This window comes from Danio rerio, chromosome 16 (genome assembly GCF_049306965.1).
Source record: "Danio rerio strain Tuebingen ecotype United States chromosome 16, GRCz12tu, whole genome shotgun sequence".
Taxonomy (NCBI): domain Eukaryota; kingdom Metazoa; phylum Chordata; class Actinopteri; order Cypriniformes; family Danionidae; genus Danio; species Danio rerio.
In genome coordinates this window covers 8,999,147-9,017,061 of record NC_133191.1, presented here as the reverse complement: position 1 = coordinate 9,017,061, position 17,915 = coordinate 8,999,147, and the positions used below count along the sequence as shown (strand labels likewise).

Sequence of the window (17,915 nt, the reverse complement as noted above, 5' to 3'; positions counted from 1 at the left end):
AATCAACTATTTGTAACTCATAAAATATGCTTAAAAATGGCTCTTTTAATTCATTTAGGATAACTTCTAATAAACATAGAGACTTCGAAACATACAATACCTAACAGACATACATGATATTATCTGAACTTTGAGTTTAAGTTAAATAACAAATACAAATATATATATATATATATATATATATATATATATATATATATATATATATATATATATATATATATATATATATAAAGTTTTTTTGATAAAACCATATTGAACCAATTCACTTGCATTTAATTGTGTAAATAGCTTTTTTTTAGCTGGTGCTTAATACATTTATCGGATGGAAATCCTGCAATTAAAATCCCTCAATTAAATTGAGTTCATTCAATTAGTTATCTTTTTGAGTGTACTTTGCCTTTTAGTTGGTGGAATTATCTGTGACAGATAATTAACAGATAATAAAGTCACTTTCACTTGCTGATAAGATGTCAAGCACTGAAGGTGTGTGTGCTCTCTGAGAAAAAATATATATAGAAAACATTTGATTTTAAAGAGTTTTTATAAATGGTCAATACTATTGAACTTTCTGCAAGGACTATATACACTGTGTATGTATGTGTGTATATATATATATATATATATATATATATATATATATATATATATATATATATATATATATATATATATATATATATTGTTGCCTAATTTGTCCATAACAGAGTTGAGTTGACAAACAATACTACACTGTTAAAAAATCCTGGTTGCCTTAAATTTTTTAAGCTGAATCAAATTAACCTTATTTGTCAATTGAACTTGTATCATGTTAAACTTACTTAAAACAGCTTGTGTAGCTTATAAAATTAAGGTAGAACATGATTAACTTAGTTTAATAAGTTACATTGTATTAAAAAATATGCTGTCATGACTAATAGATCATGTTGTTTTAGAGTGTTGTGTATAAACAAACTTGTTTTTCCTTAAAATTAAAACTAAATAAAAAAACTTGTGTTTAGCAAACACAGAATAAATAAATTTACGTTTCAATAAGATACTAGAAATGGATCCAAGTTTATAAAAAAACGTTGCTTAACTTGCCAATTAACTTGCCAATTGTAGGCCTACTTGCATTTATATAGAATCTCTAAAAAACTCATTCCTTTTTTCCTCTTTATTTGTGCATTTTTCCCTCTTTTTATTTACTGTGTCAAGGTTAGTTTGTTCCGTAAATGTATCAGTTTTGTCTTTGCATAAATAGAAAATATGTCCTACTCTTCAGCAAACTGACAGTGGTGCAGCAGTGTTGGCGCAAGGGATCAGAAGGCTTTTTTTTGGATGCAAGAAGGATTCTCCAGCTTAAATAGCCAGAGGGCGGGACGTGCACACTGCTATCCAATCAGTCAGCCCGCACAAGAATAATAAACGCTAGGAACGACGGGAGTAAAACACTGTTTGAATAATAAGAGAAAGCTTTTGTTGCAGCTTAACCGTAACCATGGTAATGTCTTTCATTCACACGCGAGATTGCAAGAATCCTACTGAAAGTTGTGTAATGTAATATTCATATTATGTTAATTATGAAGACAATACAGTAAACAGCAGCAAGACAATAAACGTTTGGTTGTTGTCTAAAGTGAGCGGTACATTACAAAGACGTTTTAGGTGGCGAGAGCCCCTTTTTGTATCAGGACAGTCAGTGTTTACTGCAGTGCAAAGGCTCCCGCAGCTCGTTCCCGTAGGCGCGTTCTCGCGCCAGAATTCCAGGCTCGGGCTTCCGTTGAGCGCGGGCTCGAGAAGCAGCGGGAACGGCGCTGCCTGCTGGACACAGATTAGAATAGAACTCAAAACTCCCGTGCGGTTGTCTAACCATACAGCAGAATCCACGTAAGTATTTTAAGCGTTATATAAAAGTGATATCTCGGTGCGATATTCCTTTTACTTTGACTTGCAACTTATTTGTAGGAATAGTTGAGTTAAACAAACACTGTATAATTTCGTAACGTTAGTGTCTATTGTGACAAGTGAATTCTTTTGAATGCTTCTATTTGTTTGTTTTTTTCCGTTAAAAAAACATAAATAACGCCATGTACCTGTAGGCTGCACATCAAAAACTAGACTGAGTTGAACGGATAATTCATTCTAAGTAACTTACTGACTGACACTTGTTGCTACTCTTTGTTAATTGCAATATTTTTTGTCATCATCGCTCTGCTAATGTGTAACGTTATATCTTTCTTTAAAGGTGACACTTATACGAATGTCATTTGAACTGTATCCCAATGTTGTCGCCTGGACGTACGAGTGATTTGCATTGATACAAAGCGGATTCAGTTTATGACAGATGAATTTGGGAGACGCAACGACCAGACCTCCTGTAGGGTAAGTGTATAGAACCCAACATATTTTTGGTCACATAAAGGTTCTTTATTGTAAAGTGTTAGCATATTTTTAATGGATTGCAGTGTTATCTATCTATCTATCTATCTATCTATCTATCTATCTATCTATCTATCTATCTATCTATCTATCTATATCTATCTATCTATCTATCTATCTATCTATCTATCTATCTATCTATCTATCTATCTATCTACGCTTTTAATAATGAAAAATCTGTATCTTTACTATCTGTATGCTTTATGTTCAAATCACACACCAAATCACACACCAACTATTGTTATTGAATGTAGAAGTACATGGAGTTTGGAGATTAATTCAATCAGAACTGTAATTTACAAAATAAAATAAGGACAATGTACAATTACATGACTTGCATACATTAGCATACAGAATTCTGATTTTGGAAATGTTGAAAGTTGGTTTCACTTGGCATTACAGATCTTATCTGCTAGCCTATAACACCAATAAACAAAAACAGTTTACATGTCATTGGGCTTGTTTGGATAGAAGCTCTGTTCTGGCAGTTACATGAGAGAAGAGTACACAGGTAATGAAAACAAACAACTCCCTGTTCATCTGCCAGTGATGCTTTTGTATTCCAGCCACACACCTTTTGTCACTTCTGCTCTTTGCTCAATAATAATTCAATTTCACTGGACAACATGTTAGCAAAGTTTTTAAATATTAAGGAATTTGTATTTTATTTGCGTACAAAATGAAGTATCCTAAAACTAAAATTGACTCCAAAATTAGTATTATTATAGCACAAGTGTGACTTAAACTCTTCCATACTGGATTCGCTTTCTCACAGAAACTTTTGGTGATGGTAACATATCTCAGCAGCCATTTAAATGTTAGCCAGTGTCCCCTCTTTGAAAGCACAACAGTCTGCTTTGTGGATCTAAGTTACCCACACTCCCCCTGTCCATTTATGTAATCAGACCCTTTTGCATAGCTAAAGCAGTGGACGATTGTGGGTATTTTAAATCTTGAACAGTAGTTGAGCTGCATTCCCACTGCTATCATTCATTAAAGGAGTACTCATACATATCAGAATGCTTTCAAACGTTAAACAGAGGGGTTGCACTTAGGTTTGGTCAGTGGACTCTGATGTAAACAACAGGATTGCATGGTTAATGTATTACTGAAGACAGTCTTCTGCATATTTATGATGTCTAACTATGGGAAAAAATGTGTGAAAAGCTGCTATATCATATAGATAAGGACTTAGTCAGCAAGAAAGAGTGCATTAGTGAATTTAATAGTTGGTAAAAGATATGTATGAGGAGTTTTAAATAAGAGATTATCCTAATATTTCACCTACTTTATCAGACATGCATAGCAAGAACAAACATAAATGTTGTCAAGATTCTTACCCTGAAAATCCTTATTCAGTTTGGCCAACCACAAACACATTTTGTTCCTTAATTTTTTCCCTTTTGCTTTATTTGATATAACTTCTGTCAGTCTATAGTGCATTTCATACCACCTCCACCTTCTGACAATAATCAGGCAGGCAGTCATAGCTACTGACAGAACCAAATGATGCTCAAGCACTGGTCATGTATTTAAATACATTTAAGCTTTTTTATTTTTATTTTTTAAATAAGATTGCTTTACTTTATAAGATTACAAGAATAATGTCAAAAGTTTGGTTTCAGGTAGCAAAAATTTCATGATTGGGATTCTGGATCTGCCCCCTAATGAGCCAGAAAAACCATGAGTAATGTTAAAAAAAGAAAATTCTTTGCTGATCAGTTAGTAAAGCATAAACATGACAAAGTTATTGATATTGCAGCAATAATATTCTGCATAATATGTCAATTTCAGTCAGTTTAGTTTCATTGTTTACATTCTGCTCCTCAATATGGCCCACTGATGATGCGCAGGACAGAACAGACAGAATCTGCAGGTATTTTGGGCTATTTTTGCCCAGAAGTTTGTAAAAAAATCTGCAGATCTATGCCGAATTATTTTTAGAGCGTGAAATAAAATAATAATAACTTTTTGACTTTTATTTAAGGTTAATAATGCAAATACAATTAGATCCTCTTACTGTATTTGGTAAACTAAGTAAATCTTTTATATAAAATATATATTACCAACTGTATTGTAAATAAATCATATAAACATTTGCATATTACTCAGTAATGTTACTGGAATTAATCTAAAATAATTATATATATAAAAAAATTATAATTATAAATATATATATATATTTATATGCCTGTCAAACTAATCAAAATATCGACTTATCCCACAACATGTGGACACTTTTTTCTAGTTCTTTTTACTGTAAACTAGTCCTTTTTTTGTAAACATTTATTATTATTTATTTGTTTAGGACATACACTTTTACATCCTAATTTCTAGTTATTAGAATGATTAAATGACTATAATTAAATTAAATATTCTTAAGAATAAAATATGTGTTCTTTGGAAGAGTGTACTTGCATTATGATGCTATTGAAGTGTCTTAAAATCACAATAATATCCTTTATCACAATATATATTGGTGTTATATATCGTTCCACAAAAATAGATATCCTGACAGGCCTAAATATGTATTTGCACACATTTACATAAGTAAATAAATAGACTCAATGGGCTGAAAAATCTGCAGGTTTCTGTGTGTGCACATTCTGTGTGGGGCTAATGATGCATCATGAAAAGCATTATAATATTCAAGATGAAGTAACTTTTGTTATAGTTGTGATCAAAGATTTTAAATAGACACGTAAACAAAAACATTACAAGTTTGCTGCAAGATTTACAAGGGTTCATTTAGTACCAAAAATAGCTGCATTGCATCATATACCATATAAAGTGTTCAAAGGGTATATACAGTAATAGCGCTGGAGTTCTCAACACTAGCCCTTGAGTTCTACTTTCCTGCAGAGTTTGATGCTGCCTTCATGTGCTATTGAAAATTTCCTACTTCACACTTTTGAAGTTCCTGATTACAGGCTTGTCACATCAAGTGCTCTGTTGTTGGAAAGAATTACATGTAACATATAATTAGTTGTCAACCTTACAAACCTTCACCATGCTAGCCAGTCGGTTTAGTGACAATGCTGGAATGTAGGTAAATTGGGCCTGTTTACACCTGGTCACTCCATTCATTTTTTTTCTGATCGGATAGCTATCTGATTTATAAAAATGTTTCCATTTACATTTAGCAACATTAATGTGTCTCTGCTAAATGGGTAATACATGACAGGAGGTTCTTCACGTGTGTTCTAGTAAAACATCATTACAAATGCACATGGTAGACTTTGCAATTAATGTGATTATAGTCTAAAGTAAACATTTATTTGTCATTGAGATACTTGCAAGATATCATTCAAAACTGTAAAGAGTTTACATCAATTTGTGTACAACATACTTTCTCAAAAACAAACCACAAATGAATGAAACCCTTTGTTATTAAATTAGTTTTTCTCTCCATTTACAGGGTGCGTGACCACCTCCTGAAAAGCAACCGAGTATAAACAGGCTCCTATTGTACTCCAGCCTTAATCAAACACACCTGAACACGCTAGTTAGGGTCTAATTCTGGGTTCACATCAAACGCAGATCTAAGTATTTGCACAGATAATTTACATACAAAGCCAATGCAAATTTCTGGGTAGAGGTCAATTATCAGCATGCTAATGATGTCAGATGTGGCATGCATTTGCCATGAACGGAATTCATGGAATTCGCCTCAATTTTATTTACTGAGATATTTTTTTTACCTTAAATAATAGAATTTGAGTGGAAAATTAGCATGAGGGGAAAAACATCCAGCGAGTAAACCTGAGTGAGTGACACAATGCTTTATGTTCGGTGTGAACCCAATTTAAGGGTTACTGCAAAGCTACAAAGAGGTGAGACTTTGGTTCCATTGGTTGATTGAATAAGGCCACTAGTGCCACTGTTTATGACATTAGAACAATGGCAAATGGCGGCTTAAATATTTTTTGCTACTAACTAGGGCTGCACAATGTTGAAAGAAAATGTGTTTTTCCATTTATATTGTGATTTTTCTCAATATAGATTAATAAATTTTTTTTGATTGATTTATGATGATTTTGTAGGTGAGAGCATAACATATAATCAACAAATTATAAGCAGAGATAAATAGAGCAAACATACAAATGGTACAGAAATAAAATAATCAAATGTACAATAAAGCTGTATATCCTTCATTGTGTAAAAAATTAAATACAGTAAATCTTTTTTAAAGCTACAAATGTAATTTCCCTTCAACCCAAATGCTTTCAACTTGCTTTAAATGTTTAAACATGCCTTAAAAGCACATAAAGTATAAAGTAATTGAGACACTTTCATTTTATTATGGTTAAACGAAAAATGACTCCAAAATTCTGAAATGTTGTACCTGGGAAACTAAAACTCCACAATGCACATCCTGCAATGTGATTATTGCGTATTCACACATTGTGATATCGATGCTAAAACAATATAGTGTGCATTCTTATTACTAACTACTGTATTTCATTACATGCACAGATACATTTTTACAGATTTTTGTCTTATTCATTGTTTTGGTTTTCACTCTGTCAGATTCTAAACTTTCTCTTATTTGTAGTACAGTTACTCAGCCCTACTTTGTTATATATTTAACAAGAAAAATAGAATAAATGTATATTGGTTTGTATATTTTTGGTTTAGACAAAATAATTACTAAATGTGCAGAGCCTAAACTGAGCAATCTCCGACAGACTGAATGCTTTCCGACTAACATAAATACCTCTAAGTTCAAATTTAAACAAGCTATACTCTACTGATACTAAAGAAAGGCTGGTATTAGTTAGTTGTTAAAACTGAAGTATCATTTCATTACCCCTGATGATTTCATATTTAGTGAGTTAAAGGGATAGTTCACCCTAAAATGAAAATTACCTCATCATTTACTCTCCCTCTTGTGCTTTTAATGCTTTATACGTTTTTTTTCTTCTGTTTGACAGTGAACACAAGAAGATATTTTGTAAAATACTGGTTGCTGGACCCATCCACTTCGAACAATGTGTTACAATCTGTCACAGCAACCAGTGTTTTTCAAAACATTTTTTGTGTTCGACAGAAGAAAGAAACTCATTTGAACAGTTAAACGGTTAGTAAATGATGACATAATTATTTGCTTATTGGTGAGCTATCCACATATATATGTCTGTAGACATGTCTGTTTTACATGTCTGTTTGTTTATTATTATATACATATATATATATATATATATATATATATATATATATATATATATATATATATCATATTATATATATATATTTTACAAAACTTTACACAGGTTTTTATGTTTCATTTACAGTTTACGATATCCAGCCTAAAAAGGATGAAAAACAATGATCAAAAACAATCCTTAAACAATGTTGATACCTAACAATTACCTTTTATGATCAGAATTTCCCTTAAGATAATCATACCTAGTATTCATTAAGTGCTTTTCTGTTTCCTTTATAAGCAAAGGTCAGCCATTAACAGCTTTAAGGATTTTTCCCATTGCTTCCGTCTTCCTTCTACATGTGGGGTTTAATTTTTAATTAGGAGCTAATTGTTTTCTTGCTCTGAGGAATTCTTACTCCTGCAGGATCTCACAGTACAAATAATTATTTTCCACCAATATACACAATACATCAGAGTGCAATCTTTGTACACACAGAGTAACAAAACTAGTTATAAACCTTTTTTTTCATCACATGATATGAGAAGGTGATGTTATCGTCCTCCAGGCCAAAGTGAAGTTTTTAATCTTATTTACTTGCACATTTAGTGAGAGACTTTTAAGGTCCTTTCAGTCCTGGCACTTATCTGTGTTTGGAGTTTTTGTATGTTTAACCATGAAGGTCAAACAGGATTGCACCAATGCATTGAAGGCAATATTTAACAAGAGAAAGTAGTCAAACTAAGGTTAGGTTTCACTGCACATACTTTATAGTGAGATTTAGGTAAAGAAAGATTACCTGAAGATTAAATATAAAACTTTTTGTCAAACCAATCTCCAAACTCTTCATTGCAGATGCTGCGATGTGACTACTGCGAATACACACATTATGATATCGAAGCTGAAACGATATATTGTGTAGCCCTATATCTTAAAAAAAATCCTTTTACATTAAAACAAGTGAACTTTAACAGTCATTTAAACTTACATTAAACACTTAAAAATAATTTGAAGATTGACGACTTAAAACATGAAGTTGAAACCTGATTCACTTATTAAAATAATTTCAAGTAAAAAAAAAATAAACAAACATGTTTTTTTGATTGAATACATTTGAAGTGATCTTATACTAAAGTGCCATTCTACTCTTGGTCTAGATTTTCTTTACTGGAAATAGGATGACCAATGTGAGTCACAGGCTCATTCAAGAGTAATCTGATGCTCAATCCTCTAACTTTAGTGACATCTTATTAGCATGACATTGATATTAGACATTTAGTTAAATATCTATTAAGTAAATATCTTAAATCTAATGTTGCCATTCCTAGGCAAACTGCCAGATAATGACTAACCCTCTGAAGTCTGTTTGTATACTCATTTTTCACTGCTGAGTATTAATTTTGACACTTCATAGTCAGTTATGTCAGATGATGTCCATTTTAAATGACAAATAAAGATAAAACAAATTGTGGTTGGTTGCTTTGCATGTTGGTCAGACAGTCGCTTCAAGTTGAAGTAGGCAGTTTGTGGCTAAAATAAACCACTGGCTTTATGCCAATAAAAAAGGTCTAGTTATGCAATATTATATTCCCTCTGAACGCTTATGATTAAACCTGTTGTCCATCGTACTTCCGTTGAGGTATAAACTTCATCTGTTGAACTCTGTACTATAGCTCATATTTATACTGTCATATTTTAACCTCCCAGTCACCGGTGCTTAAAATAGAGCCCACAATAGATAACCCTGCCCATCAGCTGCAAACCACTGCATCTCTACACCCTTCTCCCTGTTCACACCCACCACAATCCTCACTGGAACTCGTAGTCACATCCTACATATAAACCATGACTCTAAGATCTAATTTTATGATAGCTAATGTCTCTATTGTTGGTTTGGAAATAAAAGTCCAAATTCCTTTGACTATATTTTGCATTTGGAGAAGTAAAAATGCTTCCAATAATTCACAAATGAGAATGTCTCATAGGTTTGAAAGATGAGAGCCAAGCTTTGCATATCTGGCAGGAGCATGTGGCCTCTCTTAATGTTAGCTCAACAAATATACCAGTTTAATTTGGAACAAATACATCTGTGGTCTAGTAATGCAGCACCAAATGTAACCAGCATGACCAACTTGTTTAGTTCATGTGAATATTTCTCTGTTTTCCGAATGTCCCCTTAATCCTTCACTTTTGCAGTAGGTTGGAGGCAATGTCAGGTCACAGTGGAAGGCTAGGATATTTTTAGATGGACATTGCAAGTGATCTTTACACAGTGAACTTCACTAACCTGTTTAACTCATGGGTACTGTATATGAGATGTAGTACTGTCAATAGAGTCTGTATGGTAATGTCTTCTTTGGGCTGAACTAATTGTCCTTGTATTATAGCCTCTTATGCCATGTCTATTTTGGGAGTTAGCTGTCTGACACTGTTTTAATTTTGCAGCCTTGAAGGGCACTGTTGAAAGGTACAGTTGTTGCATAACAAAATTAAAATGAAAGTTCACACATGCACACCATAACCCTACCCCTAAACCAGGGGTGCCCAACTCCGTCCTGGAGGGCCAGTGTTCAGCATAGGTTAGCTCCAACTTCCTTCTACACACTTGCCTGGAAGTTTCTAGTATACCTAAAAAGAGCTTGAATAGATAGTTCTGGTGTTTCTAATATGGGTTGGAACTAAACCTTGCAGGATATCGGCCCTCCATGACCTAATTTGTGCACTCCGGCTCTAAACCGAACCCTTTAAAGGGTCACGAAACACCAAAACACATTTTTTGAGCTGTTGACAGTCATATATGTGTCCCACACTGCTAAAAACACTATTAGGACACCTATATTTCACTAAAAAGTGTAAATTGGTTGTTTTTGCGTTATTTCAAGCAAATTCGTACTTCCTGTTTGAAACGAATTTTTGAAGCTGCGTCACGGTCATGACATAATAGCGTGTATTCCAGCGTGCAGACTGGGCGTCTGTGCCAGAGTGAGTCTTATTACGTCTTACAGTGTGATGCATTAATGCATGAGTAAGGCTTGGTTCAAACCAATCAGCGCGCTCTATTGTGCAACTTCATTAATATTCATTAGTGTCACCGTCTTTACACCACAGAGACGCCACGTTGTGTTGGCAAAACAAGCGTGAAGTGTTGCTTTTATAGTTTGCTGCCATTAAGTTTCGTTTTCATTTTCTCTCTGTGAGAGCTCATCTGGATCAAGTGTGGATTACAGTGTACGCGACGCTCGACAACAATAATTTACGTGTCTAAGGGGGATTATTGTTTACCTGAGAGCTGTTCTCATCTGCAAACGCTGAAATCCGGATTCCGGATGTAGTCTTCTCTTCATAAAGACGCGGCTCTAGTTGCTGGTGATTGTCCTGTCTCTACAGATTTGGTAAGTGAGCGACCAGTGCTCTTTGTTTATTCAGTTTTTTCGTATCAAATAAGTTAACTATTGCATTGAGTGCAAACATGTTAGCACCGCATTTTGTGACCGGAATAACACACGCGGCTTTCGGACGCTACCTGCCGAGTGCATCTAAGTTTCCGGGAAATGCGGAGTTTTTTTTCTGTCATTCGCCGTGCGGTATAAAACATTGCATGAAAAATACACGCTTAGAGCAGATCTTCGAATCAAATATCTCATTTGTCGCGAGGGGCATGAATGAATTCCCTGAATGAAAGAGCCAAACTGCAGTTAAAGTCCAACATTTAATAATTTGGCAAATAATTCGACTACAGATGTCCATGTAGGTTAAACACCATCCCTTTCTCCTGTGTATTTTGACTGAAACTCGCGCGTGCCCAAATAGACACTCCCACACCCTCCCACTTTAGTTCCTCCGACACTCCCCCCTAAACAGAGCTGGACACCCCCACTTTTCTGACTTTTTCCAAAGAAGAGGTGTGAAAACACCCTGCTGAAACGAGGGGGTTTCATGGCCCTGTATCTGGACTCAACAATTTAAAAAAAAAATAAAAAAATCTCTGGCTCCACCAAAATAAATAAGTAAAATAAAACATTTTTTTTAGCTAAATATTAATTATACTGTCAAAATAAGCCAAATATTATTGTATTCACATTAGTACTTACTAAAATCGAAATAAAACGTAATCCTCCACTTTTATAGGAACATGACCAACAAAGTTTTCATGTCATTTAATTTTTTACCTCAAAAAACAGCTAGCAGCGTACACACACACTAATACCTGAAATAATACTATAGTAACTTACAGTCAGTGCTTAATTTGTGAATTGCAAGGTCCCGGAACAGATCGGGGTAACGTATCTGACATGTCACCAGAGGATGGAGAGGTGTCACAAATGAAAGTGAAGAGCGTGGTGGGGGTGTCCTGGACCAAAGTGAAGTGGGTTTGGAAGTCGCAGAAGAAAGTGAAAGTGAACAGGGGACTGGGGAGGAGGGCGGTTGAGGAGGGGATCGGTAAAATGAGCTGCCGGATCAGATTTCAGGGGTGCCAGATCCGGATCTGGCGTGTTCCAGCACAAATTAAGCCCTGCTTAAAGTATATAATATGTTTATTTTGATCCATACTATAGTAGTGAACTGATTGACTGTAATCAATACTGTGGTATACTTCAGTGTTTGCTACACCACTTACCGCTTTCGGCACTCTGACAATCCAATATGTTTTCTAAAAAAATACATCAATTCAAAGCTATTTGTGTAGTGAGGCTTTTGCGTTCATGCTTAAGTGCTAGACTAATTTCAAAATGCTGTTCATAGAAGATGTTTAATAGTCTTGGTCATCATGTTAACATTAATTTGTATCCTACATTACAAACTTGAAACTCACCATAGCAATAATCAAACTGTGCTTTGTTTTGCGTGGGAACTAATGTGGTCAGAACCAAAGTTTAAATTTATTCAAATCTATTCAAATATTTTTCAAGTATCCTGTAATTTAAGTTTTAAACTGCTGTTTAAAACCATTTAAAAACACTGACAATTTAAGTTTTCAGACAGGACTCTGGATAATATCATTAGTCTAATCTGTTCTGGTTGCATATTGTAACTGGTGTCAGGGAGAGGAATATCTAGTTAAACGAATTAGCCAATTGTAATCTCTTAGAGGCAGAAGAACACCCCAGAAGCCAAAGCTGTCACATATATACTCTTGTGTAACTCATGAGTGCCAAATGCAATCTGTGCCAGCATGTATAGGTTTGTGGGATTTCTGCAGAATTGGAATGTTAGTGATTTCTAAGGTTTTATAAGCAGTTAAATATCTCTTTAAAGTCGAGCGACGTGACAAAGTTGAGAATCTTTATGCACATGAAGAGCAAGGCAACGATCCGAAACGCAGCCAAGGAAACCCAAATACTTTCAGATGAAGAATATTAAGCTGTAGAATGGCCCAGCCAATCACCTGACTTGAATCCAATAGAAAATACAAAATAAAGATCAGGTTTGATAGACGAGACCCACAGAACCATCAAGATTTTTACACTCTGTTGAAGTCTGTAAAAGAATCTCACCTGAGCAATGCATGTAACTTCATTCTTCATATGAGAGGCGTCTTAAAGAGGCCATCACCAAAAAAAGCATTTTTTATAAAGAATAAAATACATTTCAGTAGTTCAGTATTTTCTCCTTGTGTCATTACATTGTTATTGCACATAACTCTTGTTTCCATTTTTTTTAACCCTTGTGTGGTGTTCGTATTTTGGTTACTCAGCCAGAGCTCATGGGTCTGGTGGAGTTTTGGCTTTCCAACTATCAAACAATTTTATGTTAAATTACTCAACAAATGTTTACTTAATCTAAATTGGAAGCCATATGCACAGCAAACATGGTTAATTTTTCCCCTTTACCTTTGTTAGATCATATTGATAAATTAATGTGCTTCTTGTTTTTTATTATTATTATAATTATTATTATTATTATTAATGTTATGAAAAAAATAAATCCCACAGATTTGTTTTTTCGTATTGTTGTGGTCATAGACATCATCAACAGAAGCCCCTCTCTCTTCCACAATCAATTGCAAGGGCCTCGCAGCAGATAATCTTTTGGCCATCTTAATCAGTTGTGATAAGGAACCACACTGGCAAAGTCTTATTTATAGTACTGTGCCCCTAATTCGCAGATGGGACAGGGTATGACAAAATAAAGCTTGGTTCCCGCAAGAGAGAGGGTAAAATGTGCGGGAATGTAAGAGCAGACAGTGTTGATAATTGAATTTACAACAATGTTGCAACTTTGTGCGGGAGCGGGAGGGGAAGGGGAAGAAAACAGCAGCACCAGAAAGGAGGAAGACAGAGTGTAGGAACACTGGACCTGTACACTTTCAAGACTTTTATTAGACCTGGGTCTAGTGGACCCGAACACCTTAATTTAAATGTGTGGGGGGAGGTAGATTATGCTGTAGTTGAAAATTTGTTCGGATCAGGGGCGGACTGGGACTAACAATCAGCCCTGGCACACCGCCTTTCCTTTTTTACGGTCCATCTCTGACAATTAGTTTGTGTTGCACTTACTGTTTGTTTGGCATTCTTGCTAGATTTCGATTACTTCCGCATAAGCTCTGATTGGGTCGGCCCCTCTCGAAACCAGCCAGACATTACCGATTGGGCCAATGCTTAACATTTATTATTATTACTATCATCATCATCATCATTGTCATATTCACATCTTGCATGAGATAAAAGCTGCCTGCATGTAAAAACAATACATATATATAAAAAAAAACATTTAATCTTCAGAATTGCCAGATGGCCAGTCCGCCCCTGGTTCGGATTTATGTTCTTCACAGAAAATAAGCCAAAGCCAATGAATTCCAGGTTGAAAAAATAGTTCATTGTTTAATTTTTCTTTTGAAAAAAAAAAACTGAAAACGTGTCTCACAGACCCGAACACCATACAAGGGTTAAGTAGACTTCTTAAGGAGTTTCAGCGAAACTACACAGACAAATTTCTGTTTCAGTTCCCTTTTTTCCACAGTGACATGAATGAGTAAATAAAGTGCAGTTAGTGCTTGTTGTTAGAAAGCACGTTAGATCGATTGATCACAGAAAATATCATTGCTCTTTCTGACTGACACACACTTGAAGCATGCACACAGAAAAAAACATTTTCAAGGTCACCATGCAATTTGAATTTAGTTATTTTTATCAGCATGGTGCACTTGAACAGTCAGAAACTGCACACATAATAATAACTCATAATAACCATAATCATGTAAACATATATGTTGATATGTGTGTTTCTGATGTCTGATGTTAAACATGATACAAGTTTATAGACATTATATAGGGTCATTAACTCACTTAATTAGATTTTGTTAATTCCTCTATTATTATTATTATTATTATTATTATTATTATTATTATTATTATACCTGAAAACTTCTCTTAAGTTGTAAGTTTTTTGATTTAACTTTTTCATATTTTGTATTTTTGTTCAAAGATAATGGATAACAATATTGTATTTCTTTTACTTTAAAAAATTATCAAGAATAACTTAAATAATAACTTGTTTATTAATATACTTTATTTAAATACTGTAAAAATAATAGAGTATTTTTAAGGTTATTTAATTATTTAATATTGATTTTATGTTTGTAAGAACTCGTTTCCATAAGTTACCTTTTTGTTCATTTTTAACGCTGTGTTCTTGTAAATAAAAAGCAAATTAGACATGCCTACTAATTTTTTTGTGATCTTCTGAACATTACATAGTCATACAGAACATTGTAATCTTAATGATTCTCTCGATATTGTTAGACAGCTACACAATACTCTAAATCTCCGACCCTAATTAGAGCATATGTGGACGGATCATCCTGTGACGCACTGCAGTGAGTGAAGCTCTGGCTAAATCCATGCAGGCAATAGATTAGGAGCTGGTTTAAGACAGAGGTAGAAAACACTGCTTGAGAATCGAACAATTCATTTTATTAAGCTATATGTCCAGCCGACCTTATTGTATTATTTGTATATCCCCCAGGATCCTTTTATATTTAATTTACCTTAATGCATGACTATTGTGCATTTTGAAAGTTCTATATAATACTTAATTTATTTTCTCACTTAATGGATGTATTTTGGTTTAAATGATTATTAGCCACAGCCATATCACTCTGCAGCCCAAGACCGGTTCCTTACTGAGGCGAAGCAGGGCTGAGCCTGGTCAGTATCTGGATGGGAGACTACTTGGGAAAACTAGGTTGTGGTTGGAAGTGGTGTTAGTGAGGCCAGCAGGGGGCGCTCAACCTGTGGTCTGCGTGAGTCCTAACGCCCCAGTAAAAGTGAAGGGGACACTACACTGTCAGTGGGCGCCGTCTTTCAGATGAGACGTTAAACCGAGGTCCTGACTCTCTGTGGTCATTAAAAATCCCATGGCACTTCTTGTAAAAAGAGCAGGGGTGTGATCCCGGTGTCCAAAGTCCCTCTATTGGCCCTTACGATCAAAGCTTCCCAATCATCCCCATTCACTGAATTGGCTGTATCACTGTCTCTCCACTCCATCAATCCCTGGTGTGTGGTGAGCGCACTGGTGCCGTTGTCCTGTGGTGGTTGCCGCATAATCCAAGTGGATGCTGCACATTGGTGGTGGTGTGGAGAGACTCCACCTCATGATTGTGAAGGGCTGTAGGTGTATAGCCATACACAATAAATACGCTATATAAATACACATTACATTACATTCAGGTTTAACCTGCACAAGTGCATTGACTGGGTGAAATTAGCAGATTTTTTACTGGATTTAAAGCATAAAAAGTGATTTCCTTAATAATCCTGAGACTGATGTCATTCTTGTCAAAGTTTATTGCTGAAAGAAAAATTGAAATGTGCTTGAATGTGCAACCTAAATGTGTTTTTGCTTACAATCTTTCAATATTTTCTATTACATCAGATAAAACCTGTTACCACAATATATTTTTTGATCAATATTGGCTAATATATTTTTATATTATTAAACAGCTGTTTACTTGCTTTTTGTTTTTAAAATAATGCAGAAAAAATTTAACAAAATGTGTTTATCGTTCTCTTCTCTATCTCTATCGGCCTCCAAATCTAAAGAGTTATCGATAATCAATATCGTAAAAAAAAAAAACATATTGGTGCATCTCTAAGATCTGTATAGCATGACTAACTAGCCTTACCTTCCTATAGGTGCATAGATATATAGAGCACATTCCCAGAATGTATGATGATGAGTAAACTCAGTGTGACTTCCCTTAAAAAAGGACTAAAAAAGTCTTAAAACTATGGATTCACCAAAATGAAAATTCTGGGCTGTAACCAAATGGAAAATTATTGATGTATTTGGCTGCAAACTAAAAATGAAAGTCCAAGGCGCACAAAAAGTAAGTGGCAAAAACTCTGCAACATATGGTTAAACTGGTTTTCAGTTATACAAAAAGTGCTTCAGGTGTAGTTAATGTGTCTGTACTCTTTGAGTAAGTAATTCATGAAGATAAGCAACAAAATCATAGTCCAAGGCACTTGAAATGTAAGTGAAAAAATTAAAAAGCCTTTATTAACATGGTTATTCTATAAATCAGCACCTGCGCATTTTGATAACACTTGCCTTCATAACACAGCAAGTGTTGCAGAAACATGTCATGTTGCAGAAGTATATTTTCGGCAATAGACAAAAATAGTACAAACAAGTTATTTTTAATAAATAGCCTGTCTCGTATGTATTATTGCCTCTTCTTGTTGAATCACTGAATAACTCCTCAGTTGTAAGTCCTTTGAACTGAGTATTGGAGAACAGCTAACCACAGCAACAGTTTAATATAACATTTTCAGAAGTGTGACAGAGGCTTATCAGTATGTATAATGAAAAGATGAAGAACAAAATCCAACAAGGAGAGGTGTGACAAAATACAACCTCAAGTCTAAAAAAGACTTAATGTTTCATAAAGGAAGAATTTATTCTGAACTGCAAAGATAAATAATTTTTCATTAACTATATATATGTACTTTTGTAGATCACATGTGCCACTTTAAGTGCTTCATTGTCTTGATTTCAAATTGTAAGGTTTTAGCAGATGATGGCAGAATTACATTTTTTTGGGTGAACTATGCCTTTGAGAAGGCTTTTTAGGCAGCTTCTTTAAAACTACTCTATTCTGCAATACAGGCTTATTGTGAAACTTTACCCCTGTACACATTTCTGGAGATTGCGAATTATGCAGCCAGAGCTACGTATGGCTGCATTTTGTCTTTAAAACGGATGCTATGAGGCGGTATGATGCTGCTTAGTTTTTTGTTTCTTTTTTGCGTTAAAAGCTGACCACTCACCTCCACATGGATGGCTTTTCCGCTGTTACCAGTTTGCTCAGTAGCTTGCCATGTAAGGTGGTGGACTTAAGACGCA

At 34.6% G+C, this 17,915-nt stretch overlaps 2 protein-coding genes across 9 annotated transcripts in view; both read left to right on the top strand.

The window, feature by feature from the left end:
• LOC141378159 (uncharacterized) overlaps positions 1-17,915 on the top strand; it is a 416,515-nt gene that overhangs the window by 309,533 nt on the left and 89,067 nt on the right. The window lies entirely within an intron of this gene.
• The window catches only part of cobl (cordon-bleu WH2 repeat protein), a 138,518-nt gene continuing 122,035 nt past the window's right edge, over positions 1,433-17,915 (top strand). For 7 of the 8 annotated variants that reach the window (XM_021466684.3, XM_073924924.1, XM_002664800.8 and 4 more), the window contains exons 1-2: positions 1,433-1,869; positions 2,228-2,364. In XM_021466684.3, coding sequence (XP_021322359.2) covers positions 2,327-2,364 — 38 coding nt within the window. In that variant the 5' untranslated portion in view covers positions 1,433-1,869; positions 2,228-2,326. 8 annotated transcript variants of the gene reach the window in all.